This window comes from Aythya fuligula, chromosome 2, assembly GCF_009819795.1.
Source record: "Aythya fuligula isolate bAytFul2 chromosome 2, bAytFul2.pri, whole genome shotgun sequence".
In the NCBI taxonomy this organism is placed as follows: Eukaryota; Metazoa; Chordata; class Aves; order Anseriformes; family Anatidae; genus Aythya; species Aythya fuligula.
The window spans coordinates 83,901,828-83,920,950 of NC_045560.1; the positions used below are offsets into that span (position 1 = coordinate 83,901,828).

At 37.8% G+C, this 19,123-nt stretch overlaps 1 protein-coding gene across 7 annotated transcripts in view; it reads left to right on the forward strand.

Moving 5' to 3' along the window:
• Positions 1 to 19,123, forward strand: part of CTNND2 (catenin delta 2) — a 641,797-nt gene that overhangs the window by 473,433 nt on the left and 149,241 nt on the right. For all 7 annotated transcript variants that reach the window (XM_032182073.1, XM_032182078.1, XM_032182072.1 and 4 more), the window contains one exon: positions 1,847 to 1,979. In XM_032182073.1, the coding sequence (XP_032037964.1) occupies positions 1,847 to 1,979 (133 nt within the window). The remainder of the gene's footprint in view (positions 1 to 1,846; positions 1,980 to 19,123) is intronic.

Genomic DNA, 19,123 nt, shown 5'->3' on the forward strand with positions numbered 1-19,123 from the left:
AAAATATCAGTTCAGTGTTAAAGTCTTTCAGATCTATGGTCTAAAAGTCTCCCTTAGAAGCTTTCTAACAGTCTGTGTTGTCCCAAGGATTCACTGGAATAGTCCGCACGCGATTTATTATTACACTTCTATTTTCTTTGTATTAAACACTTAATGTGAAATGTAATATTTATGTCTTACCATCTAATTTGTCAGAGCAGAAGTAGCAGATGAAATTCTGGGTTTATTTTTCTACATCTATTTATATTCTAGATCTTTACATAAAGATACGACTGTAACAATAACTCAATCTGGCAAATGTTCTGGGTGAGAAAAGAACAAACAAAAGAACAAACAATACTTCTCTTTCATAGTAATCCATTATTATTGTAAAATGAGTCCTGTTTCAATTAAATGTCTTGGAGAGCTGTCATATTTGAGGCATGAGATGCCTGACTTACTTGAGACTGCAGAGCTACTGTAAGCTTTATTCAAACACAGGTGAGGGACTCAATACAGGTTCGGGGAGTCAACTCCTTCCACTTGTTTTAGCTACCTAACTTACACACCTAAATTGGGTTTGTAGTCATAATGGCTGCTCCACTGAAGAGAAACAAACCAAATAGAAATTCAGTGCTGCTTGCTCTGAATTATCCCCTGGTGTGGCTCTTGTGTGCCTCCAATGAAGACGTGAGGGGTTAGGCTTCCCAGGTGCCCCATGCAGGGATCCCAACTGAATGCTGAGGATGAGGTGGTGTCAAGTCTCCTGTTGCCTCCTACAGGGCAAGTGGGATGAATGTGGCCAAGGCCAGAGAGCCCTATTCCTGTATTACCTTCTATGTGCAGCACTAGATGGAAGATGATGAAAACTATTCATATGGCACAAAAATTAGCCCTTAGGAAGAAGGCATGTGGGAGCTGAAGTATCTCGTGCAGAGTGTCCGCATGCATGTCTGGCTTTCGGGACACAAAGCCCAAAGCCATTTTCATGACTCCTTATACCCAGAGATACAGAGGGGACAAATTACCTGCAGAGACAGGCTGATGTTAAGTTCGGCTCTGGAAGCTGCAGAATGCCTGCTGGGGCTTGTTCAGCACACTTGGGTTCGGTTGTTTCATTTGATGCTAATGGCATGTCATGCTTTGTAGGATTAAAGGACACTGCAAACACTGAGTCATTGTACTTGCCTATCTGCTCTAGGTTGGGTAGTATTAATGAAGCCTTAAAAGTAATCAATTGTGTAACTGTGTATTGTATAACTGTAATGTTTGTAAAATTATATAACAGTATATATAATATATAATACAAATTTTATAATATAACTTTAAGCATGGACCATATCTGGCAACAATAAACTGAAACACAAAATAGGTAATGACTTCCTATATGAGAGCATTTTTTTATTAAATAAAGATTGCAGTATGTAAAAAAGACTTTTTGACAAAATAACATTTCTTAGCAAACCATTTAAGAGTTCTGATTCTAGCACTCCATATTTGAATTTTAATAGAGACAGTATAATGGTGTAAGCATGGATCTTTCTGTTCTTATATTAAATTTTATATAGCCTTTTTTATTTAAGGAAGTTTAGCGCTTAGAGATGTAATTCCATAAAGTTATTTATTCTATAAATATTCTATTTATATCTTTACTCTAGCTATTCTAGCTTTAACTTTTTTTTTTTTTTTTTGGTAGTACAGTTTAGAATGAAAAAATAGCTTAATATTTGATTGAATCTTCACTTCGTAGCAGAAAATATCAAGATTTTACCTAGACATGTATTTTGTCTTTCTGGCCAAACTGTTGCCACATTTATCCTCTAACAGCAGAATTTTTGCTGAATCTTTCATGTTTGTTTTCACACAGAGAGTTTGGATGGCGAGATCCAGAGCTTCCAGAAGTTATACAGATGTTACAGCATCAATTTCCCTCAGTACAGTCCAATGCTGCAGCCTACTTACAACACCTCTGTTTTGGAGACAATAAAATAAAAGCAGAGGTAAGATCTGTAATTCTTTTATTTTCAACTGTGATGCTGTCTGCCATTTATCCCCACCATTATTTATATGTATTTTTAAGAGTTACAACAGAAATCTTGTATATGTGTCTGGACCAATTTTTTCAAGGTTTCACTTAAGTCACTTGTTACTGTTAGAGAAAGGAAGATTGCAGAAAACATTATCATCACTCATTTGGATGGCTTTTTTGGTTTTGGTTATGAGTATTTTGATTGATTGCATACCATTTAAACACTATCAGTAGTTGTTTCTAAACAGCTAGTGGTATAGTCTTGATCCCACTGAAGCATTTCGTTAGGATTTTCACAGACAGAAGATTGGACACTAAATATAAACGCACACAAAATGAGAAATAAACAAACTTACCCTGAATCAAAGCCTGCTTTAATGTACAATTGTGCGACTAGAGATTAATTTCACTGGGTTTGTAGCTTGAACTGTGATAGTTGTTCTATGATCTTGAAATTCAGTGCAGATTGTACCTAAAATGTAATTCAAAAGGCAACACAGACTTTGTTGTGTACCTGTAGCTGATCTGTACATCTTACTTGCTTGTTCCCCGTGGTTGATGGGACGAATTCAGCTTTTGGCACAAGTTAAAACAGAAAGAAGGCAGCACTGAGGGATCTGACAAACACACAGGAGTCAATTAAAATTGAATGAGTGAAGCTGTTACCAGCCCCAGCTGCCTCCCTGGCCCTCTCAAAAATACTGCTAATCAGGGACACGTGGAGTGCACATAAATCCATGCCTGTACTGGCATCCCTTAGCCTGGTATATAGAGGTGAACTGAGATCAAGATCTGCTATTACTTGTTTGTCTGAGCTGTGAAGTGATGCTGGCTTGCTAGCCCTCATTACCCTCACACTCAACACACTGCACACCACAGCAGCTTTCCCTTTGGGGCTTTTTCATGCCGGGGAAATTCCCAAGTGAGTAGGTAAGCATACTGTCTGTTGGCATTGGCAGAGCTGCACTGTGTGCATACATCACCCCAAACATCTCAGAAATAATAACAATAATAATAAAAAGTTAAAGAGAAGAAAAGAGAGCTCTGTTACAGGTACAGCTGAAAGTTTCATTACACACTCTCTACTCTTTTCTCCATCCTTAGTTCACTAATTAGCTTCTCAGTAAAGGAATTGATCAGTCACAGAGAAAAGGCAGTTAAATGATTAGAGCAATTTGTTCATTGTACAATCTGTGCTTCCTCCTGTTAGCCATAGATTGAGAGCTCTTAGGTAGCTATCACATTTGAGGGAAGAAAATGGTTTGATTTTTCTTGCTAACTATTAAGGGAAAAATCGCCTATAAGACTAGCTGTTGTCAATGTGACCCATGCTGTTAGGACATCAGCCTTTGTAAGCTTTGGACTCATGACCTGGGAGGGTGAGAGTTGTCCTGGGTCTGGCTGGGATGGAGTTAACTTTCCCTGCAGCAGCCCACACAGTGCTGTGCAGCTAGAGCAGCAGTGGTATCACACCAGTGTTGTGTCTGCTGCTGAGCAGTGCTGGCACAGCGTCAGGACTCCCTCTAACGCCCTCCAGAGCCACCAGGCTGGGGGTGGGCAAGACGTGGGGAGGGGACGTCACCAGGGCAGCTGACCTAAACCAACCAAAGGGATATTCTATACCATGTGGTGTCACACTTAGCAATAAAAGGTTTCCTTTCCCCTTTAGTTAAATTATTTTGTTTTCCATTAATAATAATTTTACCTTATTAATTTCTTCTCCTTTAGTTAAATTATCCTTATCTCAACCAGTGAATTGCTTTTTTTTTCTTTTCTTCTTCCCCTCCTTTTCTGAGGAGGGGGAGTGAGAGAGTGGCTGTGGTGGAGTTCAGCTTCCTAGCAAGGTAAAACCACCACAGAATATAGCAACATCAAACAGGCTAACACAAGGCAGCTCTCTGCAGTGCTTCTCTGAAAAAGGACAGCAGATGAGATGAGGATTTCCCACTTTATTTGCTATTATTCAGGGCTTTGATGTACTCTTCTCACTATAATAGGTAAACTGTCTTTGGAAACAAGCCAAAATCCATATTTTTTTCAACAGCTCACTGGAGAATAAATATTCATTCAAACTTCTAGTACTGTGAATTTTTTTAAGAAGACAAAAAAAATATGTATCATCGTATTTTCTAATGCTTTATGAAACTTTTCAAACTATAGCATGGAATGCTACCAAGCTATTTTATCTGTATCTATCTATCTCCCTATAGCTTTTAACCAGAAGTACATTTTGTGTTTATGCCATGATTCAGCCAAACACCTAAACATTTTGGGTGTGCTTCTTGGGATCAGGAGCTTCCCCAGGGGATAGATAGCATGCCTAAGGTCTGCTTAGGTTCTCCACTGAAAAATAATTTTTTGAGGAGCCTTTCCTGTGAGGAGATCAAAATTCTGTCAATAACGGGAATGTTATACCAGATCTCAACCCCAAAGTTGGCCAAATTCGTACTAGGCTTTTGCCCAGCCAGAACTTGAGTGGTTCTGCTAAACCTAATGGACAAAGCACGTGCTAACTCTTAAGGATGTGTCTGAATTATACAAGCTGAAAGAAGATGCTAAGTAATAGTTGTAGTTGTAGCTCTAGTTGTGCCACCCATGATGACAGGGAAATGCACCAGCTTGAATGCCAGGTGGATAGAAAAGAAGCTCCAGGACTAATTTTTATTTTCCTTGCAACCTATTTTCAAATTAGTAATTAAGAAATTGTGAAGTCCAAATGTGAGTTTGGGATTACACAGCTGAAAAATTCCTATTCTTTTGAAGCATAGAAAACTCTTTTCTTTCACCGAATACCAACATAGCAAATAACTTGGACTAAAGAAAGAAAACTGCCTTGGTGGCCTTTCAAACTCTGGAGAAAGGCCAAACATAGGAACATGTAAATTAAGAAAACTGCTGGTGTTTCATAATCCTGACAGTCAGTGAGGGAAGGCAAATTGGCTGAATTCAGTAGTTTATATAAGTGTTAATGTGTAACATAGCCTTGAACGTCATCATGCACACGCAGAGAATTAATATTACTATGCAACGATTTAGACCGTGGTAGTGTGAAATTTGAAATGCAATGTAGTTGTTAAAGTTTCAACTCTGGAAGTTACCTGACAAAAAAGTAGCATTTGTTTACTTATCGCTAACGAACATCAAATTGTCACTCTGTAATGAAAGTCTATTTTGTCATGTAGTTCTGGAAATAACCATTTTGAAATAAATTCACTATTATTTTAAGCATGATTTATGCTATATTGTCTACCAAAAAGGTGATTAATGATTTTTCATCAGAACTTTACCATTCTTTCATTCTTCCAGTTTTGTGTTTGTGTAGTGATAAACTTGTCCTACTCTTAGGAGCGTTTAGTGATATGTTATAAAATTCATCCAGATGTACATGGGAGGTCTGAAGCCTTTATATTCCTTCTGAGTAGCATAGCATCAACTAAAACTTAGGCAAATAGGAATGGAAAACAGCAGCTGAGACTATATGCATTTCTGATATGCTAACACCTTTTAGGGTTTTACTAACATGTTTTTCTGTTCTAAAATATTTTAATTTCTGTCGCTGAAGTGTGGAAAACTACCCCTTGCTCCTCTCTGTCATCGCCAAGAAAAGGAAGTAGAAATGCTCTATAGAAGACAACCTTGAAAAAGAAATTCTGTCCAAAACACCAAGTACGGCTAGGGAAAAGAACTTTTTCATCTAATCTTGATTGTGTTCTTTATGTTAGGTGTTATTTCTACCCACATGTTGATCTCAGGATTTCTTTTAAATTTGATGATATCACTCTAATTGCATCTTTATTTCTGCATAAGTGTAAAAGCCCTGCTCGTTCTTTTATGCAGCAGCTCTTTCAGACCAATGAGATCTGCAAAAGCCCTACTTTAACTCAAAAGACTTTCAGACAAAGTTGGTAACTGTTCATGTGAAGATGCTACAGGCTGGCTACAGAGCTGTTGGAAGTAATTTATTTTTTCAAGCAGACTCACACACAAAATAATAATAATAAAATAAATAAACTTTCTGGAAACTTCTGGAGTGAAATAGGTTTTAGATTTCTATTAGAATTTTCGTTTTTCTCCTTCCAGCCCTGAACATGCTAGTACTATGTAAATGTGATAAGCAGTGACACTTGGTAAATATGGTGTTGTTACTGCTTGAAGATGCTGCTGCTTTATTCAGCTCAAAACAGTTGAGTCTTTATTTAAAAGTATGATTGCAGCTGCTGGTCTCACCTGGAAGTTTTCCTCACATGCCACTTCTGAATCTCCTTAAGTATTGCTGGCTGTAAGACGATCACTACAGCTGTTGTCAGTAGCATTTCTAATTCTCTACTGGTATGCCCAGTGCTTGGTGCTTAAGTGGTGCAACAGACTAGTATTAGAGCAGAGTTGAATAACATTGATTATTTTTGCTAATATCTGATAGTTTTTCTTTTTTCAGAATAAAACAACAGTCCTAGCTGAAGATCTCGCATACGTGAAAGGGGACATAGGTAGGGAGAACGCTAAAGATTGTAAATATTCTGAGGCAGCCCATTATAGATAGGCATCATAATTCTGAAAGGCAGAATTTCAGAATGCTTTAGAGATTTATCACGTAAATTAGGCTTTCATTGATAACAGTGAAGAATGCGACTAGAATGCAAAAGGAAAGGAGGAAAGGGGTTTAGATCAGATATTTGAAGGCAAATGCAAAGCTATCAGGCAAAAGAGCACAAGAAGGGTCTTTCAGATTACATTTTGTCCTTAGGAGAGGGCTTTTACACCAACAATAGTGAGATTGTGTGCAGAGCCAGAGTAGTTAGCCCTGGATGCCAGAAAGGAACAAACATGGGATATAGGAAAAGAGCAGCATTTTAGATTAGTCAGCAGAGAACATTTCTTTAAAAGAGCACATTCTATTAAACACAGGATTCATTCTTCTACAGCAATTTTTCTTCCTGTAATGACAGCTTACTCCTTTGTATGAGGTCGCCATATAAAAGGATTGAGTTGTGCAGTTTCACACGCCAACACCATTTCACTCTCATGGAACATGGCAACCTGCCATCAGCTGCAAAGGTGTAACAGGTCACTTGGGGTTTTTGGCACCAATGACTCCCTTCTGCAAGCTAGGAAATTAATTTTAGCTATCAAAGCCATAGCACGTGGACATCCTTATCTCAGGAAAACTGTGCAAAGATGCCAAGAACACTAACTGCTGAACTGTCCTGCCTGCAGCCTTCCCTTGCATCCCTAATAAACCCTGATGCATTGGAGAGTTTCCTGTTTATCTTGTATAGTCACTTCACAGTCTTAGAAGAAAAGTACCAGTCCAGACATTACTGCATGGAGTTCAAAAAATGAGTGATTGCATGCCTAAAGTGTTCATTTTCTCTTGCTCAAAACCATGATTCACGTTCATTTTGTCATTAACTTTAAAAGTGTTTCTGCATCTTCTCCTATGAGTTCTTCAGAATATGCCCAGAACCTTTTCAACAAGGTCCCACTGTTCTTTCATATGTCATTCAGTGTGCATAGGCTATGAGTTTAGTAACTCATTTATCCTCATTATTTTTATAATGTTGCTGTTGATGTCATTTGTGAGAGCTTGATAAATATATCTTTTTCTTTCTCATTCGCTACTCTGGTAAGTGCACAGTAGCCCATTTGATTGAAATGGAAGATGAATCACAGAATCACTGAATGGTTTGGGCTGGAAGGGACCTTAAAGATCACCCAGTTCCAACCCCCTTCCATGGGCAGGGACACCTCCCACCAGACCAGGCTGCCCAAAGCCCCATCCAGCCTGGCCTTGAACACCTCCAGGGATGGGGCATCCACAGCTTCTCTGGGCAGCCTGTTCCCTCACCACCCTGATGAACATAAACAGTGTAAGAAAAACATCTTGTTGTATAATGTAAGTTAGTTCGTCATCTTCCAGGATATATTTTATTCTCTCCTATATATCTTTTACTTCGGTAGTTCATGTAATTGCATTGTTGTACTAACTTTGATATCACCCATAGTGCCACCAGACCCATGATGGTCAAGGATACTTACGTGCCTTTCTCTAGAAGGGCTTTGTCCCAGGGAGTACACAACATGTAGTTTTGGGTGATGGACAAATGGTTCATGTGGTGTGACTTCTAGGTCTGCTAGCAAACATTGTCAGAATTCATTAGTCCTTAGTATATGAAGGATCCTGTGGAGAGGTCGGAGGTACTCTCATCATCCTTGCCTTCCAATAATCTTCTTCTCCTGCCTTTCCTTTAATATCTCTTTAACTAAAGGCTGGAATTTGGCTTGTCCAGTTGTAATACTGTCAGGCTTCTATTAGAGACACAATATAAACTCCTTTAATCTCTTCCTGAAAGATGATACAGACACAGCATTTAATTTAAATGGAAGAAGTATCTCATAGGTTATACTGAAAAGTAATGAGAAATTGCAGAGACTCTAAAACATTTGCTACAAGTGCATACTTTTTCTACATGTTTCCTTGTAGACAGAGATAGAAGAGAAAGATAGGGAGAATATGAGAAAATGTCATAAATGAGATACAGATGAGGTAATCATGTATACCAGAGTATATCTGAAATAAATCAGCTTATAGTGAAAGCATATGACTGAAGTTCAAGCCCTAGGTTCATTTTTAGCTGTGTATTACCATGGGCTCTCCTGTAAAATGAGGATGGTAATTTTATTCTACTTATTTTATTTTACTATTCTCAAGGGTGATAAGTTGGCAGCAACAACCTGTCGATAAGACAACTGTGCAGTTTCAGGTTGAAAAGTTTTGTGAGGGTTTTCCCACTTGGCTTGCTTTCAAGGTACTTTTGTGAAATACCCAAATGGTGCTGAAATGCCAGATCCTTCTCTTTGATACGGACGCCTGTGAGAGCAGAGGAGTTCCCTAGCTGAGCAGCGAGTGTGTGAAAGGCTTATCCCATGCCTCTGTTTCAGTGCTTAGGTATGTCCTTCATGCATGGCAGCTTCAGGAGGTGGAAAGTTGCCCAAAGGAGGCGTCAGAGGTTTGCACTCAGTGTGGCTGGGCACAAAATCCTGGATCCTTACTGGCAGCAGGCTCTTGTATAGGGCCAAAATCCCTTTTGTTTCCCTTTCACACGGGCTGGAGGGAAGGGTGCAAGGCTGCATCCCAGTGATCCTGATCTGTCCTGTTTGCCTGGCCCAGTGGCTCCTGTGCCATTCTCTGAGTCACATTAATTTAGAGTGGGATGTAGGGACTGAAGACATATTTACCTCCGTCTTACTGGAAGACTGATAAAGCACAAGTCTGGAACATGTTGCAGCCAACTCCTCTGTTTTGTTAGGTTTTTAGAAATTACACATTTTTTTCTTCCTATGATCAAGATCTCATCACTCAGATATAGAAACTATGACTTGTCTCACCTATTTCCTTCTTTCCATATGAGAAGTTTTCTTAAAAGCAGCCTTTGCTTTTTGCTGTTGGTGGTTCTTGTTTTTTGTTAATTAGCCCCGTTTGATCCTTTCTGCAGAACTACATAACCTCTCACAAACTCTCTGCTCCCTTCCATTTTATTTATTCCAGTAGTCAGTGGTTTAAGATGTATTTCTGTGTTAAGGAAGGCAGATGTAATTGGTCTGTTTCTCCAGAGTATAACAATGATTTCTGTACTTCAAGCCCATCTCTATTGATATATGTACAGGAGAGTACAGTTTATAGCATTTTAGTGACTTTAGCACTAGTTTTAGGTGTCTGCTTTGGATGTCCCTTTGTGCTGTCTCCCTGATACCCTCATTCCTCTTTTAGTTGAACTGTGTGGATAAAAAAGAAGCACTAACTCACCCTCTGTATCACAGCCCTCTGACTGACCATTTTCCCTCTTTAATACAAAACTGAAACAGATGAGGCAGAAGTGGCTTTATTGGTCTAAACACAGTAGTCTGTGTTATTGTTCTTAAGACTGCTTATACTGATAATGGGCTTAAAATATTATTATTTAGAGTAATGATAATAAAGAATATACTTCCATTCACGAGCATTAAAGTGTTATAATTAAGTCTCTTCTAATCTAAAGTGCAATGCTGAGTTCGCTTTAGTTACTAAATAATGCTTATCAGAATATATCAATCTGTTCTTCTTGCTAATAAATTCCAGAAACATGGTTCACTGTAAAATGACAGGCCTTTTCACTCTAAGTTTTTAAAAAAGCATGAGCCCACCTTTTAGGAGGAGGGAATTAAACTGGTCATCTTACTTTCAAAAGCATTTATGAATGCATTTCTCTGATCAGTTTCACAAGTTAGTTTATGCAATACTGCTTTGTGACATTTATCCTTTCCGACAACAGAGTGCATGTCTTTGCTTTGTGCACAGTCTTTACATGCAATTAGACCAAGTATTAATGAATGTCACTGAGTGCTGTACTGCGTGTACACAACCTGTACTTTCTGTACAGAGTGGCATTTTACACTCTAGGGTACCTCAGTGGTCATTTAACCATGGTTACTCTCAATTTCATTGTCAGGATATTGTGCCGGAATTATAATAATAATTTACCATGTGCCTGGCATATTTCACTTGATACAACTGGGAAAATATTACAGTTGTTAAATAAACAAGTTAATGACAAGCCCCACCAGAGTACCATTTGGTTAAAACAGAAAATAGAAGAGTTAGGATGCAGACTGAAGGCTGCTCTGCAAAACAGTAGCAGATCAGCAAGGATCAGTTCTCGTCTTTGTTCTCCTCTGCAGTGCTAAGGACCTTGATTAATGCTTTGGCTTTGCTTTGTTCACATTTTGAAATTATTCCTTTTGCAAATCAGCCTCAACTGGGAGTAAAACATCAGTCCTGTGAAGTGACATGGTTTCAGAAATAAATAAAAGTATACGATTTCATAAATGTAATTGAAAATCTAATTGTAGTTAATTGCAGTTATTTTTTGAGTTATTGCTAGATAAGCAAAATTTAGGCACTTTGCATACTTTCTGTTTTCAGTTATTTTGCACAGTTGCATTGTTTTCATCTCTCAAAGAGGCTCGATCAAATGACTTTACAAAGTGACTGAAAACATTATTATTTTGCAAAATGATGGGCTTAATATTGAGAACATGTATCAGGATTTTTACCACTCACCCCACTTTATACTACTTTCCTGTTTCTCCCTCAACGCCACCCCATTATTCCCTCTCCAGATGAGAGTTTTGCCAGTTTTGCCCACTCTTCCCAGAAGTACCTCTGAGATATGTTTTTCTATGATGCTATTAAGTAGTCAGTTTGCCTCTGAATAAGCAACCTTGTATAAGAGAATTTTAGGCAATAAATTCAATTAGCCAGAAAATTCAGATGTGAACATCTGGTGACAATGCTTTTCATGTCATTAGGAGGAAAGAAAAAAAAACGGTATTGTGTGCAGAAGATGAATGCCTTCATGCTACGTCTTACGGCTTGCAGCAGGTGCAGAAAGAACATTGCGGTGTTCCTTAAACCTCTCTCATCGGCCTGGGAAAACTGTCCTGGTTGCATTGAAACATTTGTAAAAGCTTTATCTTTTGTATTTGAAAATACTAGGCTGTAGGAAGGAAAAGTAATGCACATTGAAAGGCAGCGTCATCTGACATAAGTAATATGGTGTTCCCACATTGTGAATGGGCACTAAATACATCTGCAGCTTTTTGAAAAAGCATAATGTTCTAGTGTACATTCCATGGATTTTTGTCCATACATAACCCTTCTGCCAATTGCCTCTCTGATTTATGAGGCCAGTGTATGAATGGAGGAGATTACTTTCCTGTTATAGAGCATACTTTTTTATTACTGTTCTCATCACGCAACAAGCCAAGGTAAGACTTCATACACACTGTATATAAATAAAGGAGATCAATATCAATATCTGTAATTTGATGCTTTCTCAAGATACCTATAGTAAAAAGGTTGGCAGCAAAATGATTTCAATAAGGTCAATGTTAGTCCTGATAGAAAAGCTACATCAAATGAAGCATCTAATGTAAAGACCATCAGATGATCATCAAAATGTTTTTAAAAATACAGAGGTGGCTGTCACTTAACTATTGAGAGCAGTTGCAGCAGAAAGCACCAGTTTCTAGAGTCACGAGGATGCCTAAGGCTCTGAGATTAAAATTACTACCTATCTATCCAGCCACTGAAAAAAAATGTTTGAAGGTACTTGAACCAAAGAGTCTAAGTAATCTTGAAGTAAACTTAAATGCTGAAGTTGGTCCTGCTGTTCTAGATTCACACAGGCATCGCTCAGAGAAGAGTTTGTTTCATGCCGCAAAGAAAATAAAAGCGTAACCAAGAGAAATAAAAGCAAGGTATAAAAATCATCCATTCAGAAGTTTGAAGCATGACAGTGCATTTTGTACTGATCATGGGCCTGATTCTTCCCTTCTCCTCATCCCAGAAAAGTACTGTTTGAACGATAAAAGGCTGCTGTTTTTAAGGCCGGTGTCTTGTACAGGCCTCGGTTCAGGCAGAAGAGGAAATACATTAGATCTGTGAGCCGTGGTTTGACAGGTTATTTGGAATATAGTAACTTTCTTAGTTTCACAAAGAAGTTTGATTTGTTCCTGCATACTTACCTGTATAAAAATTAAGGATTTATAAATCTGGATAAAAACTAAGGATTGTAATACCCATTCTGAACCTTCTTTAACAGGTCTGAGTCAGACCATTACATCTGAGCTGTTGCTGCCACTGTAGTTGCTGAAGAGCAGATGGGAAATACTGCTCACCAGTGTCACCAGCGCTGCTGGATCTGGCTGGGTACTTCCCCAGACATATTGCAGATACATGGTTAACCAAGCAAGGAACTAAAGAAAGGGACATAATTTGTACTCCAGACACAAGTGTTACAGGTTTGGGGTTGTTTTCTTGTTGTTTGAAATTGCTATTTTGCTATTCTTATGTCCAAGACAACTGAAAAATTGCCACAATTCACAGTCTTGTTTCCAAAGCCATATCATAGCAGAAACACTGAGGTAGTCTACCATAAATGAAAGTAATGCCTAATACTGTGGTACATGGCGCATCAGAAGAAAGTTGTGAGACACAGAAGAGAAAAGGAACTTGACCAAGGCAAAGGAAAAAAAAAAAAATCAAACCCATACAAGCATGTGTTTATGTATACCTAAAATTTTGTATATTGAACTGTGAGCATTATGAAGTCTATAAGATGAGAAAGAGACAGATGCTTGTGCTGATTTTCACTCTGTTTGTAATAGCAGTGTAAGTGGGGAAGTGTAAGAAAGGTTATGTAGTGCAGCTTTGTATTAGAACTCTTGAATTACACATTATAGTAGTAGTTGTGCCATAGCCTTCCTTTGTGACCTCAGGCAAATAATGTAATTTTACTTGCCCAAGTTTCTATATATCAAGAGTATTAGCAAACCTTTCTTACAAAGGGACATGTTGTGAGAATACATTAACTAGGTTTTGAGACAGTAACTATCCCCCAAATATCTTAGATAAGACAGAAAATTCTCATGTGACTGAGAGATTATTTGGAAGATAAATGTATCAGTTAAGATAATACTTTTTGTTTAAATTGCAGTAGAAAATGTCATGGGAGCAGAGGTCATCAGGTGGCAGTATGATACTTGATCTAATAACTGTTTGTAAATGTATTTTTAATCTGAGAAGTAATGGTCTGTTGTTTATTCTGTGAGGCAAACTGCCTGAGATGGATACAGCATGTCTCAAATATGTACCTTTTTCAATTTTCAATTAGAGTTGAAATGTCAGATGTTTGTCCTTACACACAAAAAAAAAAAAAGGAATTGTCTGTGGTCTTATATGTGACCGCTGTTCCATGATCGTATTTGTGTTTATGTTGAATAAATCCCACTAGTAATATGCTGAACTGAATATAGTTAATTGCCACTTCACAAATTTTCATCTGACATTATGGTTATGTTCTCTGGTACTGTTTGTTAGAGTATTTGAACTACTGACCTACTTCATTTGTCTAAAGAATCTAATTTTTTTTTTTGCAAGGAAAGTGTTGAGTTTTCTGTATCATATTTATCTTCACAAGGAATCTGGCCATAGGAGTTAACGGGATGTTCTTAGGTGAAGTATATATGTTGATTTATTTTTCCCAAGAATAAATGTAATCCTTCATACTCAAAGAGATGCTTAATTCTTTTTTAATACCAGAAAGTAAATGATCCAAACCCTTGGCATTAATCATCATTTTTCATTTAATTTCAGACAGTGGTAGATCACCGCCTGAGTAATGTCTATGACTTTTGCATCCTAAATTAATATTGCTGTTGCATTATCTATTGAATGCATGCTGCTGAACCTTCTTTAATATCGTCTTTTTCAACTGTTTCAAAACAGAGAGACCACAAATTTAAAGCAATTAATTTCAATACTTTCTGGGGGCTTTGGCTTGTTTGTATCTTGCCTAATATGTGTGTGTTTGAGTCACACACCCCCAGTGATTCAAAAGCTGAAAAGCCTGGTTAATGCAAGTCATTATTGATCTGTTCATTTTAGGAGATGCTGCTTTGGAGAGGGGGCTTGAAAATTGTCTTCCTGATACCTTCACATTCAGGCTTGGACTTTAGGTCAGCCCTGTGCCTGCAGATAGGAGTGTTGTTTGGATAATCCTATTAATACTGGATGTTTAGTTTTAGGATAGGATTCTTGCATGGGCCTACAAATTACTATTTGCAATGAGTATTGAGGTAAACTGCTTTACTGTAGGTAACTTGTACCTAGCCATAGAGTTTTCTTAGTTGTAAAAAACAAAATCATGCTAAAAGCTTGATTTTATAATAGGCATAGCCTTCCTACTGAGGGTGAAAAACAAACTGCATCACAGTATAGAATACATTAAGGCTTACTGACTGAGGAGGCAGCACTTTTTCAGGGCAATTTTAGAACATAATTTTGAGTCTCCTTCTGTCGGAACACATTTTTGTGTCTGTGTTGACCCCACATATAGATCCCAGGATCTAAAGAGGTCACTTAAGAGAAACACAGGGAAAAACAAATGTATATTTGGTAACAGAAATAAATATCCACTCCCAGATGGAAAACTTCTGAGTATGGACCCTGTGCTTTGAGTCATGTGTCACATAACCATTTCCCCAAATAACAACGTGATTTCTTCAAACACAGGAAAGAAGTTCCCCTCTTTTTCCACGTGCTGCAGTTTAGCATGTGGAGAACAGTTCTTATTCAACTTAAAGCAGAACATTGTATATGTACCAGTGGTTGAATTTAGTTAAATTATGCCTGTTGGCAGCTTTATGTCACCTTGGTGTCTGATCTAACTAGTCCTTAATGACAGTTCTGCAAAACTGTTCTTAAATGGAACCAAGATCCAAACCTTGATTTAGACTCCTTAAACAAATTAGACTTCTGAGCTAATGCAGCAATTTGCATAACATTCCACTCTATTTTAAGCTGAAATTGCTCAGCACTTTTTAAAACCTGTAGCAAATTGCTTTGCTAACGAGACTAAATCACTCTATGATGTTGCAGGTAAATTGGTCTGTAATAAATCTCATGTGTGTTTGCAATGTAAGGACTTTGCATTGTCTACCTGCTGCTCCATAGGCATTTCAAAAGAAATAGTGAAGAGGAATTGTAGTTCGAACCAATAATTTTATCTTAAGAGAATTATTGTCCTGAATATTATTCCCTTATCCTATTTTGATGAAGATTTTTCTCCCATTCAAACACATTCTAATTTTTAGGAATCAGCTTTTGGAGGGGTCTTAACAGTTACCGGTGAGGCTGCAAACTTTCCAAACCCTTCTCCAAAAAAAAAAAAAAAAAAAAAAAAAAGTGTTTTTTTTCTTAGATGAAAGTTGTTTTTAATAAGGTAAACAAATAGTAAGTAATGGAAAGTTCTCATGGAAAGGATTTCGGATTGAAATACAAAAAATAGATATGTAATAATGTTATGGATACTATATACAACTGGTCAGTGTGACCAAGCTGCTGTGTGGGCATTGGCCTCTTCGACTGGCCTGTAGCACCGGTCTGTAAGGAGGTACCAGTGTGCTAAACTGGTTATATGTAGTCAAGGAATATCTCATAAATACTGCACTGCCTGTCATTGTCAAAATGCCTTTGGCATTTGGTTCTGCCTTTCCTCATCCATGGAGCAGAATTGCTGGGAATCCATTTGTGTGTGAAATCATAAGCACTCATTTTGCTAGTTGGAAAACCACTCCCAGCATCTATATACATTAAAACCAATGATCACTATAAATTTCAACAACCAGTCTTCAAATGAATTGTGCTTTTAATTTGGGGTCTATTGAATATATACCATTATCAGTGCTAACAGTCAATTATTTTTCAATTGCTGCATATGTAACACAGTGGCATTGGAAATAATTTTACACGTTTAAACACTTACACTTTGACATGCTTTCTTAATAATGGAAATGTCACTGAATAAGTGGTGGATGAAGTGTGTTATATCAATTAAGCTGACAATTAATATATGTGAAGTCTTAAAAGGCTTGACTGTTAGATTATTATTTTTTTTTAACTTCCTTTGGATGAAGAGTTATTCAAAAGTAATTGTTAAAAAGAATATTGAAAGTGAATATTTAGCCATGAATTAATCTTTGCGTTAAGACTGTGGTGCTCATAATGGCTGAGCACTTACAATCTCCTGTTCCCAACAAGATATTATTTTAGAAACACACTTCTTTTTTTTTGGTCACCTATTCTTAATCCACCTCTGTTTCCATTATATTTTACTTTGTGAAGCATGGTAGTTAGAATTCAATACAGAAGAGGATGTTCAAGTTATATCTACTGGCAGCATTTGAACAATATCTCAGATGCCCACTTGCTAAGTATAAATAGAAGAGGAAGGGTGTTTTGATTTCTACCACAGCAATATTTTTAGGCTGTTGGAATGCTTCATTACCTAACAGTCTTTGGCTAAACTGGTTAAAATTTGAAGTTTTACTTTTCTTTCCTTTTTGTGTCTCTAGTTCTGATTTTTACAGCTTTTTAATGGATGGAAGAGGCAATTTCCATTATGCAACAATTGAAAGAGAGTCTTTTCTTTCTCTTCTTTACTGCTGGGAGGAATAGAATATTTTTTTATTTCAGCATTCATTGGAGTTCAAAACAGTAGTAATAGCAAAAACACCTAATTCCTATTTGCTTTGACTTTGCTTCTGCCATAAGCAACAGCCAAATGTGAGGGCTGTTTTTCTGATACTTTGATACATGGAAAGATGACTCACCTTTATTGTGCTCACATTTGAAAAGTTATCTCTCCTTTTAAGTAGGAGAAATAATACTTTTGATTGTAAGTCAAAGCAGGCGTTCTGCTTGAGCTGACAGTCCTGGTTATCCTCGCTTTTAGGGCAAACCTTCCTCTTCCCCAGGGAAGCAAGCCAGTAGAGTTTTCACATCCAATTGTTAGACTTTAAATAGAGAGCCTGAAGGAACAGCATGGCTTCTGTGCTGAATCAGTGACAGGTAGCATGTTTTGTCAATTAAGGTCATGGACTGTAATGCTGTTACTGCTTACACTTGACAATAATTCAGTTTCAAGCTGTGTTACGATTTGTACAAGCTTCAGCATGTATTTATCATGAAAAATAACAGGGAAATTAAGAAGGCTGCAAAATATCCTACAATACTTACACTTTTTTTTATGCTTTTCCCTTGGGGGTCTCATGTTCATAAATTGTCCTTCTGACAGCTTTTAGAGCACAGAAAGTATTCTTTGACTAGAGCACTCTCAAAAAGAGTAAAGGCAATATTTAACCAGTGTAAAACAGAGCAAGAAGATACCGAAAGCTGTAGATCCAGTCATCTTTCCCAAAGGGAGCTAAATATACCCAGGGAGAGGTCCCTCGGTATTTTTTGAATGTGGCTCTGTATTTGATCCACAGACTTCAGTATTTCTGTTGGATTCGAGTAGTGCTTGAGTGCCACATAACTACCTCCTGGCTGTAGTAGTGTTCCAAGTCATTGGGACCAAACTCCACCTGCTGCTTGGAAACGGAGCAGGACATGTTATGGCATTGCATCAAAAGGTAGACGCTTCTCCTTTAGACTAGGTTAAGGAGCCAGCTGGTGATTCCTCTCGTCAGCAAACATGTAAGGCTGAACATGTAACCCAGTTAAAATTTCAGGCATAGTGCAGTATATACTAACCTCAGTTATATACTTACCACTTAGAAAGCTCTGGTCGAACCTCTGTCGAGCCTTTGAGTGGTTTCTTTGGTCATCAGCCAGTGACCTTAGACCTGGTCTTTGGTACTGTCTCCTGTTTGCAGGGTTTGCAAATGAGAGCATGGTTTATTACCACTCCCATCTCACCTCTGTTTTTATGCTGGACAACCATTAACCAGAAGTTCTCACAAAACAGGTGTCTTTGCATTCCAAGTATCTGCATATCCTTCATGTCCTACTATTCTTTTCTTTCCACAAATCCATGTAATCTTTTATATCAAATTAGAAAAACAAGCTATCAAATAATTTATATGCTAAAATCATACAGTAATCAAGTATATCAGCATTGATTCTGACATATTGTAGTACTTTGGACATATTGTAGATCTGACATGTTGTCTGATCCTCTTGTCGGGTTAAAAAAGGGACAATATATTCAAGGGGGAATGAACTTTTATATGAGTGGCTGAGCTTAGATGTGCTGCAGAAGCAGACAGTAATTCTTCTGAATTCAGAAGTGACTGTTCAGGAATTGACCTGTGTGAGAACAGAGTTTGTCTTCTGTATTCCTTGATAACTTGGTACTATGCTGATCATGTGGTCATAGAAGGTAAGTAGGCTTTGTTATATTCTGTTTTCCTTTCCTCCAGATGTAGCAAGGCCGTAGCTACTAATGTGTCCATAAGTACTGCAGTAAGAAACCTTCTATCTGTATAGTCAGGAGAGAGGCAAAAGTACCTATCAAAATTGTCTGGAGGAGTGGGATTTGATGCCCCAGTGGTGTAAATTGCTGCTTATCCACCCATCCGAGTATTCTTGGCAAAGACATCTGGCAGTAGCTCTGTTGAGCTCACAGGAGCCATGACAGCTTAGCTCTGCAGAGAATCTGCCCAAAGAGACTCAGTAGGTCAGAATTATTCTCCTCCAGACCGCAGCTGTAACTCCATAAAGGACCTGAAGAAATA